This window comes from Microtus pennsylvanicus, chromosome 8, assembly GCF_037038515.1.
Source record: "Microtus pennsylvanicus isolate mMicPen1 chromosome 8, mMicPen1.hap1, whole genome shotgun sequence".
NCBI classification, from domain to species: Eukaryota; Metazoa; Chordata; class Mammalia; order Rodentia; family Cricetidae; genus Microtus; species Microtus pennsylvanicus.
In genome coordinates, this window is record NC_134586.1 from 23223503 (window position 1) to 23244494 (window position 20992).

General features: G+C 50.7%; 1 protein-coding gene across 1 annotated transcript in view; it reads left to right on the plus strand.

The window, feature by feature from the left end:
* Nucleotides 1–210: 210 nt before the first annotated feature.
* The window catches only part of Cd9 (CD9 molecule), a 33299-nt gene continuing 12517 nt past the window's right edge, over nt 211–20992 (plus strand). The window contains exon 1 of the mRNA XM_075982710.1: nt 211–408. Coding sequence (XP_075838825.1) covers nt 343–408 — 66 coding nt within the window. The 5' untranslated portion in view covers nt 211–342. The remainder of the gene's footprint in view (nt 409–20992) is intronic.

Below are 20992 nucleotides of genomic sequence, written 5' to 3' on the forward strand. Positions count from 1 at the left end.
CCCAAGACGGTGGGAAGGAGGAAGTCGAAAAAGGAAAAGGATCTCTGGAATGAGACCCGAAAGAGCAGGGTGCACAGCGAGCTCCAGACTGCTGTGGAGCCGGAGCCCAAGAACCTGGGTCTGGGTAGGGGATGAGACATGGGCGGGGCAGGTGGGCCGGGGGGCGGGGTCGGCATTCCTCGGCACATGCGCAGCGCAGCTGGCCGATCGCCGTAAGGAGTGGCACTTTTTAAAAGTCGAGCCGTAGTCCAGCCCCCAGCCTCAGCGTGTCTCAGTCCGTTGTCGCGTCACTTCTGTCCCAGTCGTGCGTGCTTCTTGTCCCACGGAAGTCCAGCTTACACCATGCCGGTCAAAGGAGGTAGCAAGTGCATCAAATACCTGCTCTTCGGATTTAACTTCATCTTCTGGGTGAGTGAGAGGCGACTGTCGCGCGCTCGTCTCCGAGGCCACCTGTTCTGGAGCTCGGGACGGCGTCCGGAGCCGTGGGTGTCCCGGCGGCCGGGAGCTCGGGGAGCTGGTACTGCGCGCGCCAGGCGGACTCCGTGCGAGAAGAGAAAGGCGCGGCGGCTGCCAGCTGGCCGCGGGCGGGACGGGCAGGTGGGCGGGAGAAGCAGGGGTCCTGGTGGCCCGGGCTGTGAACTCCGCTCCCGGGTCCCTCTGCCTCCGAGGATTTGAGATTGGGTCTGTGCCTGCTGTCACCCGGAGCACCCCCGATTGCTAGAGGGGAAGGTGGCGGGGAGGTGCGGAGCACCCCTTTTCGAGTAACTCGAGGCCCTTTCTGGCCCGTGAGGCTCCTGGCGAGCAGGGCAGCGAGTGACTTCCACTTCAGTGGTCTCATATGTGGCAAAGGGGCTCCCACAAAGGGCTCCTGGCACCCTCACTCTGCAGAGGGAGTGGGTGGGGGAGTCCTCTGTACCTGGAGGACGGACTTTACATATTCCCGGTCTGGACTCTCGGTCCCGTGAGAACGTCCATTTCTCTCTCCAAGATACCTGAAAGACTAGATTGTCTTGATTCTTTTTCAAGAGCGATAACTATCTTGGCTGGAGAGAACTCTGGGAGAGTTAGGGAGAGGAGGGAGGGGAAGGTGCCTACCGGCGCCTCTTGGTGGAATAAGTCGGGTGTTTCTGCATTTCCTAAGTAATGAGGTCCTAGAAATGACCAGGCGGGCCGCCAGTAATGGCCGTTCACCTGGAGAAGACGGGGGCGGGGGAGGTGGGAGGAACTAGTAGACACTCCCTACCTCTCTGCCTTTGAAAGTCTGGGGAAAACAGCACGAGTGTCCGCTTTCTAAGGGACAGGAGCAAGGAAATACAAGGACGACCCTTGTGTCCTACTTCTGAGACGGCACAACCCCTACACACAAATGGACAACATTTGATCCCAGGCAAGCAGAAAAGGGCTTGGCCAGGCAATCCCTGTGTTGCACTCTCAAGAGAGATGACGGTTTAGAAACTAGTTACGTGCCACCGGAGACTTTTAACCAAAAAAAAAAAAAAAAAAGCACTATTCCTTGGAGTGGCCGTCGGGATGTTTACCATCCTCCAGCTGGCAGGTGTAATATTTACTACTTTCCGGGGCTGCTGTGTGGAAGTGTTCTGCACCCTGGGAGGTAGCGCTGGGTTTCTAGGAGTCACCACACCCATACAACTTAAAGAGGAGGTCAGATTCCCTCCCGGTGTTTCCCCAGCTCGGCAGACAAACAGGCAAGCCAGCTATGAGGTTTGGCTTGAGCCTCTCATCTGCTTAAGCACCACAGAACAAAGTCTAAAGACAGCTGACTCCACCCAACCCCGCCCTGTCCTTTGGCGAATTTTCCTCACCCTACCCTAGCCATCCCTTCCCTTCCCGTCTGTTGGGTAGTCTGCCGATGCCTGCCTAGATGCGGTGAAACTTTGGGGCTAGGGGGAACCACACAGTGCCACAGCATGTCTGCATCCCCCATCTGCACCCATGGCATATGCAAGGGGCTAAGGGGAGGTGCCCATGGCCAACCTATGTCTACTCAGTCTGTTGCCTGCTGGTCCGCAATCTGTCCAGCTTGTCTCCTGCCTGCCACTCCGTTCCTACCCAGAGCTCCCTGCCCGCGCTAGACGCTGCTGGTTGACTATTGAAACAGAACACTCTCACTCTGGAAGGACTTGGTTTTAGGGTTGGGAAGGGCTTAGAGATTGTGCACCAACTTGTAGATGTCAGCCTTCCTGTTCACAGTGGGAGACACAGAGTGCCAGGGGCAGTGACTTGCCCAATTTAGGGGGTGGGCAATTTCCTAAGTTATTATTATTATACCTGTCCTACTCTGGGGTCCAATAGGGACAAAGCCCCCCCCTTACAGTCTCTGTGTAAAGTGTTTTACAGTCTGCAAAGGCCTCCCATAGCCCCAGGATATAGCAGGAGAAGGAAGTGCTATCCCCATTTTACCCATTGATGAGCAGAAATCTGGTCCGTGAAAGGTTCAGTGGCTACTCAGGGTCAAGTGACGGGATATTATCACATGAGGCACCCAGCTGGGTTTGGCTTTTGGGTGGGAGTAGAGGGTAGGATGAAGTTCCTCAAAATATCTTCATGACAGGCTATGATCTCAGGGGACCGCTGGGATTACTATGATGTCACCTGTCACCGCCTCCCTTTCTTGAGACCAGTGATTTATGAATGTGGAACCTGAGGTGGGGTTTGCAAAGCAGGGGCCACCTTTGTGTGCCGAGGATCCTGAGGGGATGGGAATCCAAAGAGAAGCCAGCCTTAGTTACGTGGGACAGTGGAGCAGAGGGAAGATGTGAATAGGAAACCTTGTCTCTCGTCTAGGCCTGACTATGTCCCCTGTGGTTGCTCCTTGACAGCTGAGCCTTCCCAGCCTGCCCTCTTGACGCTGGGCGTCTCATGCCCACAACCACGCCAGCGTCAGTCTGGTTTTCCAGTATTTTCAGGGCCAAACCTCCCCAGCCTATTTTGATTGTTCCTGAATTTCCCTCAGACCTCATGTCTATCCCTTCACTCCCTCTAAAAAAAGAGAGAAGAGAAAAAAATTAATGAGAAAGGATCAAGAAGGAAAACATCTTTCTAATCACTGAATGGCAGGTGGTAGGGCATTTCAGGCTACAATGTAGTGACTAGCCTTGGGCCAAGCCAGGAATGTGACCTTTTCCATAAGTTTTTTGTTTGGGGTCTTGCTAGGCAGCCAGTCTGGCCTTGCTTGATGGTCTTACCTCTGTCTGATCTTTCCCCACCCTCCCTATCCCCCAGATCCTGAGCCTGCGTAGTGAGGACTTCCATCCTCCTAGGCTAGTAAGGGACAGATGGGCCCTACTGGGAGAGTCATGCCCTGCTTCTGTCCCGTCTTTCTGCCCCTGCCCCATCCCAAAGGATGGAAATAGCAGAGCAGTGTCTTCTTCCTCCAGAGATGGCCTTATCTTCGTGGAAGCTACTTAGACATAGGCAGAGAGTTGGATGGGGTTCAGAGCCTGGCTGAGAGCAGCTTATCTCCAGATTACTTTGAAATTACAGGCAGCTCACTTTTCTGATCCACACTAGTTTCACCCTCAAAATCCGTGAGTTGAGGCAAATGGTCTCAATGATCCATTCAAGTTCAGGCTGCGGAACTACCTCCTGCGGTACAAACCACCTCAGGGTTGGATTTTGACCTTGACCTTAACCCGTGAACAAACCGCTCCAGGGGCTTTCCCTCACCCTAGGCGGGGTCTCCTTAACTTCAGGTTCTGTTGTGTGTGTTCCTTTGCCTTAACCTTTTGTGGTCAAGACCTTAACGGTCCGAGCACGGCCCTGGAGTCAGCGTCTCCCTCCCCTGAGTGCTGCTGCGTGCTCATCAGAGACCTAGTGGTACGGGGCAGGTCAGCATCCACCTGTAGCTATTATATTATGCTTCACTAGTAGGTCCCTAGTTAAGTGTTGATGTTTAAACCACAGATTAGACCACACTCCCACGCAGCCTTCCGTCTTTTCCACATCTCCCTGCCGTCCGAGCCAGCCTCATTCTCCAAAGCAAAACACTGACTCCATTTTGTGTGTTGCCACATATCTGACTCAGGGAGGAAGGGACACCCACACTCCTGGAAAAAAAGGTGCAGAGCCTGTAGGGGCTTCTAAGGCATCTGGGTTTGAGTCGGGGCAGACTCTGGAGAGGGGTGGCTGTGATGAGAGCCCCTCCTCACACAGCTTGCTGCTTCTCAGAAGTTGTTTGACTTGGATGTTGGGCTGAACTGTTGCATAAAATGGCTTCCCACAGAGCGCCTGGGCTGGAGTAACACTGCCCTGCTTGTGCTGGAGCTGGCAGGTCGGGGAGTGGGTGAGCTGAGGCCAAGTGTCTGCACCGGGATGGAAAATGGGACCTGGCCCCCGCCTGGATCTTTGGTTTCTCCCTCACCACAACCATAGTTACCGACGACCAAGATCAGGAATCCGGATCTCTGGGTGGCGGCAAGAATTGGATTCACGTGCACACACTCACACTCGCTCTCACACACACCCACACTCCTCTCTCACAGACTCTGCCCCTGTTTTCAAAGTGCCGGTGGCAACATTCCAGAGCTTGCTATGGATCCAGAGAAGCCCTGGCTGCTGGCTGCCAGTTACTGGTTACTTCCCAAATTTGGACGGGCTTTGCTATGCAGCCTTATAGGAGTGCATCTGGGGTGGCTGGTCAGTGCTTGCTCCCCTAAATGAGACTTCCCCGGCTTCTGCATTCACGAGTTGCCATTCTCAGCCATCCCTTCGGGAAATATGGTGGACGTGAACCTTTAATCTTACACATAGGCCTGTGTATCCGGGGGTGGTTCTGTCTGGTTTTTGCTTCAGTTCATTTTTTCTGAGGAGATGTGGCCTCAGATTGGTCACCGCACAGTTTGGGACCTAAAAATATCTTGGATTTACAAAAACAAACAAACAAAACAAACAAACCACCACCTTTTCTTTGGTAACACATGGAGGTAGGTAGATGGCTTTTGCCTGGGTATTTCTGGCTGGGGGACAAGGCAGGGGCTCGGCTCTCAGGGTCCTGGTGGCTTTGCACACTGTTGCTGTCTTAAGTGTTCTGGATAAACCCGTGAGGCACTGAGGAGAGAAATGGAATTGTAATCTCTGAGTTCCTCTCTGTCCCGGTTGAATCAGAGGACCTTTAATAGGATCTGCCAACTTTTTTATTCTTTTGTTTTTGATGCTGGTGACTGAACCCACAGGCTCGGGCAGGGCACAGGAGGCAAGCTTTCTACCCTTGAGCTGCAGCCCCAAAGCCCTCAAAGTTTTGGGGTTTCTACTCTCCTGTGAAAGCCTTGCAGAAATGTATTTTACTTATTACACACAGAGAGTAACAACCTCCCCGAGTCAAAGACTGGAAAAGCTCCCTGGCCCTGAACTGTTGTAAAACCACGGGTGAGGGACAGACTGGCCATCAGACAGGACTTATATGGGAAGGAAGTTTACTGGGGAAAGGAGCTGGGAGTCCTAACATGAACTACCACCAGAAGAAATATATTTCAACTAAAGAAATTCTGGATTCGTTAAAAAAAAAAAAAAGGCCAGTCTTAGTATTTTTTGTATGCTTTTGTGTTTTGGAGGTCTGACTGTACGTCACCTGGCTACTCCGTTCTGTGGAAAAAGTCAGGCTGGTCCAGGGACATTTTCATTTTCCGTCGAGTAGTGGCATGCAGCTGTGGAAAGCAACATCCTGTCCCCAGATGAGACAATTCTATAAAAATTATATCCATCCGGGTAATTTCCTACCCTGTCCACCCTAGAAAATACTTAGTCATGGATTAATGGGGGTGTTGTTTGGGGGTCTGTTGTTTTGGTTTCTGTGGAGGATTTTTTTGGGTTTTGATTTGTGAGACAGGGTCTCTGTAGTCCAGTCTGGACTGGAACTCAGAGGTAGATAGATCCGCCTGCCTCTACCTCCCAAGTGCTGGGATTAAAGGCGTGGGCCAACACCACTCCCAGCTAAGTTTTAATAAGTATTATGTGTATGCTATTGTAGACTTGGAGGTCATAACCTTTTTAGGGAATCCCGTGAAATTAGTGGGAATTTCTTCCAAGGGGAAAAACACTATTCATGGTTGGTTTGTTATGATTCCCCCCCTTTTATTGTCCCGGAGGCACATGAACCTCAGATCATGGGTGGCCCCTGTATTGGTTTGTTTTCTTTGGTTTCCAGGTAACCTCCTGGATTCCATGTTTTTGACACAAGTGACTTCCTGGAATAAATGGGGGAATAATAGAAGGTATTTAAAAGTGTAAATGAATAAGGAAAAAAAACCTGAAATAACTAGGTTAATGCCATCTTGTCCTAACTCCATTTGGGATTTGCTCAGACAGTTCCCAGCTCTCTCCCCCTTCCCCACAATAGTCAATCTGCCTTGGCAACACATTTGAGATTTCCATGACAATGGTCCAGATGTGTTAACCAAAATAATTGGCAAGTTATATCTAAAATACCTATTGTGCTCTTCCGTGAATGAACGTTTCAAGATTACTCTGCCCAAAGCCAGGCGGTGGTGGCGCACGCCTTTAATCCAAGCACTCGGGAGGCAGAGGCAGGCGGAACTCTGTGAGTTCAAGGCCAGCCTGTTCTACAAGAGCTAGTTCCAGGACAGGCTCCAAAGCTACAGAGAAACCCTGTCTCAAAAAACCAAAACAACAACAACAACAAAAGATTACTCTGTCCATCATAGAGCTTTGGTGTATCTTTGGGGGTTTTGCCTTTTTAAATGCTAAATCCTTGAGTTTGGGCACCAGGAGGCTTTCCAGAGAGAGGCTCAATCCTGCTCTTGGTCTGGACATCAGTGAAAAGGATTTACAGCTTTGAATAGTCTCAATCAGCATGGTTGTCAATAACTGTCTCATGTGGATTGCTACAAAAACAGAACAACAAAAAATAAACAAAAGTTCCCAGCTGGCGCTGTGGGGGCCTTAGAGATGGCACCGTGGTTAGGAGCACCTGCTGCTCTCTCAGGGAACTGAAGTTTGGCTCCCAGCACACAACCATCGATACCTCTAGTTCTTAGGGATCCCCTACCTCCTGATCTCTGAGGGTACCGTGTGTTTTTAAAACTTTTTAACTTTTTTCGAGCCAGAGTTTCTTTGTGGAACAGCCCTGACTGTCCTGTAATTCGCTCTGTAGGTCAGGCTGTCTTCAAACTCACAAAGATCCACCTGCCTCTGCGTCCCAAGTGCTAGGATTAAAGGTGTGCGCCACCACCGCCCAGCTTCTTTTTAAAACTTTAAAAGACTGGAGGTGTGGCGTGCAGGAGTCCCCACTATCAAAAAGACGAGACAGAATGGAAGCCTGAACTCCGGGGACAACCCAGGGCAGGCTGGGCTGGGGTGTCATCTCCCCGCCCGTCTTCACGGACTCTCCGCTTGGTCATTACTGAAAGAATGGTTGACACTCACTTTCCATCTAATCCACGCAAGGAATTCAGCTTCATAAGCTTCCGGGCAGGTTTTGCTCGTTGGTGACTCCTCTTCCTACTCCATGGAGCTTGGGAGACCTGACCCAGCCTTATCTCCTCCTCTCCTCTGGGGACTTTGAGACAGGCAGAATGTCTTTTTGGACCAGGGGTAGGGGTTGGAAGGCAACAAACCACCTGGTTGAGTGACAGGAAGAGACAAAACAGTCTAGATTGGAAACTGCCCCTTTGTTAATTGGATTCTAAGGAAGCTTCCGTGGATTGGGAGCTGATGACTTGGAGAAGTAACAACAGCCTGGGTGCTAAGTCCTTCTTGCACAGTACACACGATTGACACTGTGCAGAGGGACAGAAATGGCCTTCACAGATGACCCGATGCCCATCGGGGGTCCTTTGAACACTGCTCACACCAGGGGAATCTCAGTAGCTGACTCCCACTGACACCCCACCTCCAGACAGCTTCCCGGCATCAGAAGGCAGCTCCTGTTCACTCACACAGGCCCCAGTTTGAACCGCCAGTATGTCCAGATCAGAAACAACATGGCCCTATGTGGCTCACTGGAACTGTCCTAGACTTGGGCTAAAAATACCAGAAAGTAAATTGAACCATTTTATTAAAGTCAAATAGATTTCTGCAGTACTCTATGTCGCTCGAATTCTAATTGGTCTTAATAATAAAAACCCAGAGTCAGATATTAGGGGGTGAAAGCTGAAAAATCAGAGAAGCAGAGCAGCCAGCTACTAGAAAGTTCTTACGTCTACGCAGTCCTCAGACCGAAGGGGGCAAGATCCTGTCTCCACGGAAATGCCTGCCTTTGCCACATAATCTTCCCTTCTCTTCCACCTACAGTGAGTCTATAGTACGATGAGTGGCCGAATGAAAAGATGGGCAAAGCCGTGAATAGTGAGCTCACCAGTGGGAAGCTTTTCCAGTGCCTAGAGGTGTAGGTACTGGAGTGCGGGTCACTTCTAAGTGAGCACTGGGCAGAGGGCTAGTAGTTTGCACGCACACCACGTGTTCGCACCCCAGCTCTGATGGGTGTTTTCAGTCTGAGGAACCACCAGTGCTAGTCCTAGGGAGGAAGGTGGCTTCCTGCTGCCCCTTTACACTTCGGGTACCACCACCTTTATGATGCTGCCAGTGTCTGAGACTAACTAGGTAACCCAGGCTAACCCAGAATGCTCTGTGTAGACAATACTGGCCTCAAACTCGCAATAGTCCTCGTGCCTCCGCAAAATTGGAATTATGGATACCTCTACACCTGGCAACATTCAAATGTTAAAGACCTCCTTTCCCAGCCCGGGACACTCTTGGATAATCTGCTTTCCTCTAATCAAATTCTGACCCTTTGTCTAAGGCACATAACCTTTAAGTGACCCAGAAAACTCGTTGCAAGCAGAAATTAGATTATGCCAATGCTGGGGTTGGAGAGCCCGTGGTCCTTTGTAATAGGAAGCTGACGTCACCCTCATGCCGCAGTTACCTCTCGGACCCCGTAGTACGTCTTTAGAGCTGGAGCCATTCATCGCTGCAGGGGGCAGGCAGAGGGTCCAGGCTGGATCTCAGAAGCCAGTTTTCAAGACCTTAGGCTACTGACCGGCCTGGCAGCCCTGACCCACGGAGGCTGTGGGCAGTGGGCAACTACAGTGGTGAAAAGCTAAGATAACAAGTGACACCCAGTCACTCAGGGCTTCTGCTCTCCAAAGTCCTGCTTATGTGGAGTGGAGCAAGGATTTGGGCAAAGCTAGGAGGCCAGCAGCCAAGGGAAAGAAGCCCAGGCCCTGCTAAGGCTCTTCTTCATTGGTAGCTAACTGAGGAAGGCCCGGCTCAGGAGCCGTCAAGTCAGACAGGACAGTTCTGGGACTGGGAATGTAACTTCAGAGTCCCTGGGTTCAGTTCCCACAGTGGGGGTGGAAGAGATGCATCTTGACAAAATGACTTCGAGTCAAGTTCAATACATTATGTGTGGTATCATCTCAGAGAAGCAACCTGGGCCCCAGTGTTCTCATATCAAAACAAGGGAGACGGAGTCTAGGGATGGCTCTCTTTCAGTAAAATGCTTGCCTAGCATGTGTGAAACCCTGGCTTCAATCCCCAGCCCCACATAAACAGATCCTGGCAGCCCCAGCCTGCGATCTCAGTATTTAGGAAGTGGAGGAAGGAGGATCTATGGTTCAAGGTCTTCCTCGACTACTTAGTGAGGCTAGCCTGGGTTGTAGGAGACCCTGCTACACACACACACACACACACACACACACACACACACACACACACACGGAGGAGAAAGTCTGTGTTATCTACCAGAAGGCCCACTCTGCAAACAGTTCAAGTGAATTGACTGCCTAGGGGTAGGGTGTAGGTGTGAGGGTGGATGTGTGAACTCTTGTCATTGAAAATTAAGAGACCTAAAACATGAAGGAAGGGATTGTACAAAGGGTCAAGACCTGGGATAGGTAAGGCACCGAATCTGGAATACCTGTCTGCCTTAGCACCCAAATATGTCGTGATGGGAGAGATTTGGCCAAGCAGTGCTGTGAATGCCGTTGTCCAACACTGCCGCACACCTGCGCCGTGCAATTGAGAGCTCTAAGAGAAGGGTCACCTCCCACGTCTCGGGTGATCCGTGCCTGCCCATCTTCACTTCTGTGGATGGGTGAGAGCTGCTGGCCCACACAGTCAAATGTGGGAAAACGGGAGTGTGGGCATCTAACCACTCCCTGGACACGGTAGTGAGGTGTGTGCACTGGAGAAAACAAATGTGCGGTACTCTGGAATCCGAAGCAAAACATTCCACACACACACAGACACACACACACACACGTCACATGATTTTGGTTAAGATCAAAATGCCTGCTTTCAGCAGAACGGGGATTATTTATGAGCTGGCTGGGGGGTGATGCTGTGTGTCTGGCAAGCAGGCAGTGGAAACTTCAACGGAGATGTCTCGATCCAAAAGAGGTTAGTTAGCCTGGGCCTCGAGCATGCAAGGCCAGACTCGGCGGCTGAGCAACAGCCCCAGCCCAAGGGCTCTGGTTTTTAAATAATTCTGACTCTGCCTATGCAAGGGGGATTTCATAATTCCTGAACTTGTCCAGACCAAGTTGCCTCATTATTAGGGTGATACCCTGAGAAAGCGTCGATGTGACCCTTGATTCTCTCCCACACCCTAGAGGGTAAAGCCACACACACACACCCTTTCTACCAAGAATGAGATTTCTCTCTCATGGCCTGTGTCATGCAGGTGACAAAGAGAGCCCACAGCTGAGTCACCCTGAACATGCTGTGATGTGGGCAAGTTGTTTGACCTCTCCGAGCCTGTTTCCTCATCTCTGACTGACTGAGTCTGACTGTGGAAGCCACCTAGAGTGCTAGAACCCTAAGATAGAGAGCTCCGGGCAGGGCAGCATGCAGACCAAACCGCATTCTCAGACTGCCAGCCACACAGAACAACCTGAGGAGTCAAGGAAGCAAGTGGCTTCTTTAACTTGTGTATTTTTACAATTGGATTTTTTAAATGTTGAGTTATATGAATATTATAATTTTTTTTCAAAATTCTAGATACAAAATAGGAGTTGCATTCTTAAGGGCCTGGCTTCTTATGGGCAGCTGGGATTGTTGTTGTTGTGCCTGCACACTGCCCATGATACTACAAAAAAAAATCAAAGGGACCTGGGCCAGGTGTCACATGCCTGAAGTAGGATAAAGAGTTCAGGGTTCACCAAGTGGTGGTGATGGTAATGATGGTGAAAGCCTTTAATGCCGGCACTCTAGAGGCAGAGACAGGCAGATCTCTGTGAGTTCCAGGCCAGTTGGGCCTAAAAAACAAGTTCCAGGACAGCCAGCTGTTACACAGAGAAACCTGTCTCAAAAAAAGAAAACAGTTCAAGGTTCTTGTCTTAAGGCTAGTGAAAGCTGCATGAAAAACTGCCTTAAAGGAAAAAAAAAGAGCAAAATGCACACCTTAATCCCAGCACTTCGGAGGCAGAGGCAGGCTGATCTCTGTGAGTTCGAGGCCAGCCTGGTCTACAGAGCGAGTTCCAGTACAGGCTTCAAAGGTACACAGAGAAACTCCACCTCAAAAAAACAATAACAACCAAAAAACAAGAACAAAAGTTAAACAAAGGTTGTTTATGAGCCAGAGTAATTATTGAGGGAGTTTGTTTGTTAAAAACACAGGCTTCTTTGAGAAGTGGCAAATTAGTGGCTTAGCCTCATGTTCCCTATCTACGTAACAGGCAGTAATGCAGCGTTCAGTGCAAAGCTCTTGTCCCTTTCCTGGCTCACAGAAAGAACCCAATGTCTGTAAGAGCCTTAATGACAGCAGCCCCTGAAGCCACAGCACCGCCTAGCTTTCTCTAAATGGTTTGTGGCACAGAGCAGACCCCAGACATTTCCTCTCCCAGGTCTCCCTCCTCCAGCTGTGGAGGTGGCTCCAGGGGTGGCTCAGAGCTGGAACTGACCCCCCCCCCCCCCCCGCCAGGACTCGTGTCACAGAGATTGCCTTCCCATCCACTCTTGGCTGTCCCCCAGTTTGAGGAGGGAGGCAAAGTTAACCCCATAGTCAGGGCTCACCTCAAGAAGCTACCTTGGATTTTCATTCCCAATAGTTCAGCATGGAGGTACATACTTAGATCCCAACTCTTGAGATGCACAAGGCAGAGTTCCGGGTCATCCTCAGCTACGGAGCAAGTTAGAGACCAGCCTGGGCTACATGAGACCCTGCCTCAAAACAACAGAAAGAATGAAAGGCAGAGCAGGTGAAAGAAACAGTCTTACTTTACCCCAAACCAAGTCTAAGACCTTAGCCCCTCCCCCTCCAGTTCAGCCCCCTCCCCCCCACATACACACACACACACACACACACACACACACACACACACACCCACCCAAGGACAGGATTGAATTCTCTTAGCTAGAACCTTCTGGACAATAAAGACCACCACCACCCCCTCCCAAAAACATAATAAAACAGATCCTAGAGCAGCGGTTCTCAGCCTTCCTAATGCTTCGAGCCTTTAATACAGTTCCTCATGCTGTGGTGACCACCCACCAAAAAATTATTTTCGTTGCTACTTCATAACTGTAATTTTTCTATTGTGTTTATTTGTTTTTTTGTTTTGGGTTTTTTGAGACGACAATGTTTCTCTGTGTGTATCCTGTTCTGGAACTCCCTCTGTAGACCAGGCTGGAACTCATAGAGATCCGCCTGCCTCTTCCTCCCCAGATGCTGGGATTAAAGGCATGTGCCGCCACCGCTCAGCTAATTTTGCTACTCTTATGAATTGTAATATAAATATCTGTGTTTTCCAATGGTCCTTAACCAATCCCTGTGGAAAGAGCCAGTCAACGCCCCCAGGGGTCTCAACCCACGAGTTGAGAACCACTGTCCTAGAGGGTGTCAAACCAGCATCTCCACTGCTTCTGTGAAGAGCAGGGACGGAAAACCAGGGGCACCTGAGTGGCTGTCCCTGAAGCTGTTTACCAAGGACAACCTCCTCTCCAGCCCTCAGCAGAGGAGACAACAGTGAGCCTGAGGAAAGAGCTGGCCTCTGCCCTCCCTCCCCAGGCGGCTGACATCATACAGAAAAGTCCTTGTCACTAAGGTTTAAGCTAGAATATTTTTCCAAATCCAACCTGTCCAGGCCACCGATCCCACCTGGACAATTCTTAGGAATAGGTTTTTTATCTCTACAACCTTGCTTCAACTTGAGTCCTTCCTGTTCTGACTGTGTGGTTCTGAGTGAGTTCCTTAACCTCTCTGAGGCTCCCTGGACGGGTGCTAGCAGAGTAAATCCCATCCCACCATGCGTGGCACGCGTGGGTTGCTATTGTGCCATTGTTTACGTCACTGTCACCTGCCTCTGGCACCTGCTAGAAATTGAGTCAGTGCTAAAGCTGGAGCCTACAACCCGAGTTGTGTGTTTTCTTGTTTAAAAATAAAAAAAGAAAAATCTCTTAAAAAGTTTGGGGTAGCACGAAGCCCGAATATGCCCTCACGCATAATAGGGAGTGGTTTTCACCAAACTTCAGATGGGGCTGGCCGTGGGAGCCTCTTACACACCCCCTGAGTCATTGGAGAAGAGCTGGGTGAGGAGAGAAACGCACCTTTGGCAGCCAAGTGCAGGTTCCAACTCGAGCCTTTTGCCTTCGCCTCAACTTCCTGGCCTTAATCATTCAGCTGGAGCGGCCCAGTCAGTGAGACTGCCTCTCAGGCTTCCCACCCCCACCCCGGCCTTCACTGATACCAGCCAGCAGTCCAGGTGGACTTCCTGTGGCTTTGGGGTTGGGTTGGTTAGAGTGCTGGAGCCCCATTCCTGGTGTCTGCGCCCTGTGAGCTAAGGCCGTAAGTTCCCCTCCCACAGACGTGCACCTGACCGTGGACACAGGAAATCTCCTCCCTTCCCCTCAGTGTTTTTCAGCAACATCACAAGTCCAGAGAAAGCCGTCTTCTGTCCATCCTTCTTGTGGGGTATTTAAACAAAAGCCTAGGGTAGGGAATATGAATAGGAAAGAAAGTATCAATGCCCCAGGGCAGGAGCTCAAACACTGGCTCCTGGGGAGCTCCCACTCCTGCTGAGCTGACACTGGTCTGGGAGGGAAAGGTCACTGTGCAGACGTCTGGCCCTGGTCCCCTTGGCTTTGCTGCAGAAGTGGATGCTGCTCACTTGGTAGAAACTGAGAGAGCAGAATTCTGAGGCTTGGCCCCAGCCTGCTGGCCAGTCCTTTTCTTAAACTCAAGTTTGTGCTGGGTTCTTTAAACATTATCATGAGCTAATTGTTTGTGATCTCGAGGAAAGGGGCCATGGAGTCCCATCTGTTGGAGTAGACCTGAGTTTTGTTCATAACTGGGGAGAGGGGCCATCTGTGGGAGTACCCCCACCTCTAGCACAGTCTACACACCCTTGCCCTTCCACAGCTAACAGTTCCAGTGTCAAGAGGGAGAGGGGGACAAGGAGAGGATTAGTGGGGGCTGCAACTTGGGCTCCTGTGTGTTCTTGCTGGCATTGCCTGGCCCAGCCTCCTAACTGGCCACTCGGCCCATTCAAGGCTTGGTATTTGCTGGCGAGAGGAGGTTGCCATGGGGATGCGTGAGGCCCGGAGCCCACACGTCCTGGTAGCCTGACTCGCTTGCCTGTGGACACAGAGGACCTTATCTCCGCCTCAGTGGCTTTCTTCAAGCTTGACTGATATTTTAGGGTCTGGAAACAGAGCGGATGGCAAAAACTGCATCCTGGTAATTCGGTCTGTTTCTGACTTAAGGGACGGTGTAAGCAGCTGTGCCCACAGGTGCCCACGTCACTGTGTTCAAAACAAAAACCAGAAAGCAGAGCGGTGGGCATCCGCTGATGAGGAGAATGAGGAGCTGGTGTCGTTTCCTTGGCAAGCTAGGGAGAACCCTGCCCTCCCTGCTCCCTGCCCATTCTGGAACCCTAGGAGAGGCCATAGCCTGGGGTCTGAGCACACCTCTCCAGCCTCCCTCCTGCCCCACCTCACCTCTGTCTGCCATTCCATCCAGTCCCAGGCTCTGGCAAGCATTTTGTGGGTGTGAAAAGGGTAAATTTATCCGTCTGCCTCCACCACCCAAGAGACACACAGTCTCAGGAAACAGAAACCCAGTGTCGCACATTATCCTGTTTCTGCTGGCCACCTTCTCAGCTCATAGGACACCCAACGTCCACCAAGTGCCTGTGACTGCCCCGCTCATCTGTGTCTTTCTCAAGGTTTATTACTGTTATTGTCGCTATCATTACTATTTCCCCCATACATGTTATAGCATCCTACAGTGTCCAAAGGGTTTTATGTATTTCTTTGACCTTGACCTTCAAAGGCTGGAAGTGAAATAATAGTGTGTGTGTGTCTGTGTGTCTGTGTGCGGTGAAGGCCTGTAATCCCAGCAGCATTCAGAAGGCTGAGGCAGAAGGATTACCACAACTTTGAGGCCAGCCTAGATATGTATCACTGAGCTACGGTAAGGTGAGGGGAAATGAGGACTCTCAAAGCCGGAGGAGAGTGCCGTGTGTCAGAGCTCCCAATGGCAGTACCAGAATTGCACAGGGTCCTTCTCAACAGAGATGTGTGGCCATCACCAGGCAACCACGCAGAGCCACGGCAAACTCATGTGTAGAATTCACCAGGTGATGATGGCATCCTACATGTCCAGCTAGGAACTGGTGTTGTAGTCATGCAGGTGACAGGTGGCACTATAGAGCTTCCTGCTTCTTGATCGCTACGTTTCTATCATGCCACCGTCCTTTCCTAAATTAGCCATTGTTTTTTTCCAGAAAGACAACAGGAAGTAGGAAATAAAACCCTCCTCTTTTCCCAGACCTCCTCCACTCCCCGTGGTCCACCTCCCTCCCTCTACAGCAGAGGAAGCTACCAGCTACCTCCAGTCTGTGCAGAGTGGGCTGGAAGTGAGTCAGCTGATAGAATGCTTTCCTAGCATGCACAAACCATGAGTTCAGTCCCCAGTACCCCATAAACCGGGCTTGGCGGCGCGTGCCTGCAATCTCAGTACTGTGGAGGCTGCTTATCGTTTACACCTGGGCTACATGAAACCCTATTTTAACCCCGCCCCCTGCCAAGGATGGAGCAATCCCAGCAGGCTGTGTGGTCTGCTCTCTATTTTCTGGATTCTCTAACTCCAACTAGGAAAAGCAGGACAAGAATTTTGGGGCCGGGCGGTGGTGGTGCACACCTTTAATCCCAGCAGAGGCAGGTGGATCTTTGTGAGTTCAAGGCCAGCCTGATCTACAAGAGCTAGTTCTAGGACCAGGCTTCAAAGCTTCAGAGAAACCCTGTTTTGAAACCCCCTAAAAAAGAATTTTGCCCTTATTTTTATATTTATTTATTAAATATTTATTTATTTTTAAATAAAAGTATGGCCAGTCCGGCCAGGGTATGGAAGATCCCCACTCTGGAACACCCAACACACCCAACGTGCTTTGACTGGGATCTGTCCCACAGGGTCACGTGCTGCCTCCCACCGAGTTGCTAGTCTCCTCCTTGTTCATCTGCCCACAGACTTGAGTTTCTAACAGTTACCCTTCCCCCAGTGGGCACGTACCTCCACAGGTTCTGGCTGGATCCAGTTTTGCAATCTTGGCCAGGAACAACTGAGCTGCCAGGTACCCCTAAGCTCCATTATTACCCTTTGGCTTTTTTTTTTTAAAACAGTCCTTTGGAATCGGAGGTATTTCCATTGGCTGCAAGTCATGTTTCAGGGTGAGACTGTCCCTGCAGTGAGCTGTGCGTTGTGACTCACTAAAGCCTTGATCTGTGGATCTGGGCAAAGAGAAGTGAGCTATGGCGCAGCGGAGGGCTTGGGGGCTTGCCTCACATAAGGCCTGGGTTCGGTTCCAGCGCTAACACGGGAAAGGAAAGGCAGGGAGAGAGAGGTTTTGTGACTCTGGAACTGGCATAGGCCTGACATGATCGGGTTATCACCCAAAACTGGAGGGTATGGCTGGATTTCTCGAAGGGCGAGCTGCAGCGGGGTCAGCGGAGCAAGCACTTTGCAGAAACTTGGCTTTCGGAAGGTTTTAGGAGAGCGGGGCGTGGTGATCCACGCCTGTAATCCCAGCCCTTGGAAAACACGGTGGCTCGAAAACTTGAGACCGGCCCCAGCTGTGTATAGAGAAATCCTGGCGGAAGAAAGAGACTTAGTGAGGATTGGCCCCTCCGCTTACCCCTTTCATGTGGGAGGCAAGTGCCCTACCTCTGAGCTAGTCTGTTTGGGTTTTGAGTCAGGGTTGACTATGTCGCACAGGCTGACCTTGAGTCCACAGTGGAGCCCGTGCTGGCCTCGGAGATCTGCCTCAGTCTCCCAAATGCTAGAATTATAAGTGTGACCCATCACACCTACTAGGGGCCAGGGCAGGATCTCACTGTGTAGCCCTGACTGGCCTGGAATTCACTATATACTAGACCAGGCTGGTCTTGAACTCACCGAGATATGCCTGTATAATTAAAGCCCACACCATCTCACCCGGTCCCCAGCCTCCATGTTAGGATCCTGCACAGGCAGGAGCCATTGTGCCCAGCTTCGTTTGTTGTGAGATATTGGAAAAGGGCTCCAGGTGTCTATTTGGAGTCGTTGTGTTCAAAGAACGGATGGGTGGGGAGTGGGGGGTGGTAAGACAAGGAGCAATCTGACCTTGAGTGGGTGCCTTGGTGGACCGTGCTGAGAGTGCTGGAGCCAGAGCAGCCCAGGTGGCCAAGGAGGCAGGAATGTTAGGTGCTGAGTCAGGAAATTAAGATTTCATCAAAGGAGGAGGAGCCTGGGTTCCTTGGCATCATCTGCAGGTTGGGACACCTGAGTAGTGAGTGACCTGTCCGTGAGGATTCAGGACTGAAGGGACACAGTGTTGAGGAGCAAGGCTGAAGAGAGGGAGTCTAGGTTTCCATTTTGCTGGTTCTTTTTCTTTTTTTCTGGGTTGAGAGACCTACCAGTGTAGTGTTGGCAGAGACAGAACACAGAAGCCGTAAAGAAGCTAATTAACTGAGCAGTCCTTGAAGGAGACTTGAATCTTTGTGGGGGAGAGACAGACAGGCGGCGGCGGCTGCTTTTTAGTACCGAGAGGCAGCTGCCAAGAGATTGTAGCCTCCTGGCCTTTGCTGTCCCGTCATACCTTGCCCTGTTTCTGCAGCCACAGCGTTACTGGCTTCTTGTTTGTTTGGGATCTGAGCTTGGGGGAGGTTTTGTTAAGCAAGTTTTTACGCTAGAGCCCAGCTATCCCAGAACTCACTATGGAACATGAAACTCCTGACTTCCTGCCCCATCCTCCGGTGTTACAGGAGCACAGGCGTGCGTCACCACACATGATATTGCTAAAGATGGCCACACTTGCTTACGTTTTGTCCTTTCTGTTCCCTTATGTCACCCAAGATCCCACATAACAGCGGTGTTGTCCTAAACCGCTGGTCTGTGACAGACAGCTTCTGACTTTCCTCATGATCCTGACAGTTTTTAAAGATGCCGGTCACCTAGCCCTGGGGAGATGGAGTAGGACGGAGGAGGGTTCAGGTCTAGCCTGGACCACATCATGAAACTTTGTCTCAAAAACACAAAACAGAAAGCTTGGGGTCTAGGGAGATGGTTTGGTGGGATAGATGCTTTCCCAGCACATCTGAGGACCCAAGTTTGCATGCCCAGAACCCACATAGAGCCGGGAGTGGTGGCACTGGGGTTTGTAGGGAGATGGGGCGGGGAAGCCCCAGAAGCTCCTGGGCGCTAGGCTGGTTAACATAGCAGCAAAGAAGAAACCCTGTCTTAGGGTGGAATGCAGGTTGCCCTCTGACCTCCACACCTGTGTTATAGTGCACACTAAAGAAGAGAGAGAGAGAGAGAGAGAGAGAGAGAGAGAGAGAGAGAGAGAGAGAGAGACAGGAAAGGAGAAAGAAATTCTGATCAAAGTTCAAAGTTCTTTGTAAACTGTACACAGTTTAGGTTTGTATCATTTTTCTTATGGCCCGTCTTATAACACTAATTTTATTTTATTGAGCTCTACATTTTCCTCCACTCCCCTCCCTTCCTCTCCCCTCCCCTTCTACCCTCTCCCATGAACTCCATGCTCTCAATTTACTCAGGAGATCTCGTCTTTTTCTACTTCCCGTGTAGATTAGATCCATGTATGTCTCTCTTAGGGTCCGTCATTGTTGTCTAAAGTCTCGGGGATTGTGATTTGATAACACTAATTTTTTAAAACTCCATGTGAGCGACAAAACAAAGCCAGTCCCCGGGAAACAATGGGAGAAACTCCTCTTTTTCCTTCGCTGTCACATGGATGGAACCATTTGGGGCCAGATGGCAAAGGAGCTTTTCGAAGCAAAACCAGACTGTTTCCATTTGGCTTTTGTTGGAAACAAAAAAGGTAATGAGGCCAAGTGCAGGCAGGGCCCCTGGCTGGGGCGCTGCCTCTGGACTCTTCCCTGTGCTTTCCAGCTGGTGATCCGCACGCTGCTGGCCCCTTCCTAAGGGCCCCGTGTGAGCATCCATATCGGACCTGAGCGGCTCATGTGCTAATGGACACAGCCACCACGGCCTGGGCACAGTTCTGTAGCTGATGTGACTGCTGCGTGTTGGCCTGGAAGGCTTTATTATTTTGTTGTTTTGTTTGGTTTTGTGATAAAGTACTGAGAAAACCAACTTGAAAAGAAGGGTTAATTTTGGCTCCAGTTGAAGGGCACAGCCCATCAAGGAAGAGAAGTCCTGAGGCTGGAACTTGGGGAGTCAACCCCTTCACCTCACAGATACAGCTATTCCCTGCTGTCTCCAGGATCGACATTCCAGGAACTCCTGCCCTACCTTGTCCAGAAGCTCTTGCCCCTATCCCTACCTCTGCAGATGCCAAAATCCAAGGGTGCCTTAAATACAATGATATTACATATACATGTAACCCACACTTAATCCTAATTTGATATAAATGCTGTATACGTAGCTATACAGTATTGTTGAGGGAATAATGCCCAGCAAAAATCCTACTTACCATGTTTATTCAGCCCAGCCACACGAGAGACCTAACTAACTACCCATTGCACATGAACCTGCTTCTTCTCGGGCCATGTGGAGTCCCTTGGTATTTGATTGGCAGGATGCTTTTGTAAAGGTCAGAGCTGCCTGGTTCTTACCGCTGGTCTCTTCTCATTTAGCTTCTCCTATGACTGAAGTGGCTGGGGTCAGAGCAAGGAGAGGGGCAATGGAAGTCCCCTAAACACTGCCACCAAAAGCAAGCGCCCCCGGAAGTAGTCAGCTCCTAGTAGCTAAATGTGAGCTATTCAGGTTTCACAGCCCCATCATCCCAGCCGACCTAGCTGACCGTAGCTGTCTTTCCATTACGTACAAGGCTGCTAATGACATACGTAACGTCCCCCCCCCCAGCCACTTAGCACCGGAGATCAACAAAAATAGTAGCAGGTGCATGCCTGGAACCCCAGCACTTGGAAGGCAGAACAGGTTTAAGACCAGCCTGGTCTACATAGCAAGTAAAAGCTATTGAAAGTATAAGCCTTGAAAATCAGGCTGCACAGTGGGAAACATGTCTCACAACCAGACAAGAGCTGGCGCTCACACCCTTAGTCCCAGCCACAGAGACAGAAGTCAGCCAGAACGACATAGTGAGACCCTGTCTCAAAACAATAACAAAAACAAGCTGGAAGTTGGTGGCGCACGCCTTGAATCCCAGCACTTGAGAGGCAGAGGCAGGCGGATCTCTTTGAGTTCCCAGACAGCCTGGTCTACATGGAGAAACACTGTCTCGGAAAAAGACAAGAAAACTAAACAGACTAAAAGATGGCAGCTGGCTCACGCCCCTGATCAAGTGTCCATATACTGGACTCTTTGTCCCATTGTCCCTCGGTCTGCCTGTCATCTCCTTTCTTGAGCCTTCCTCTTCCCCGCTGGTGACTTGCAACAAATGTACCTGGGGCTTGGTGGCTTTTTCCAAGTCTCTGCAGCCAACTGCATTCACTTCTTCACTGCTAAGCAGCCCTGTGGTGTGGACAGCCCAGCCATGTCATGTTAGGGCTTGTGCAGCCCTGTGGTGTGGACAGCCCAGCCATGTCATGTTAGGGC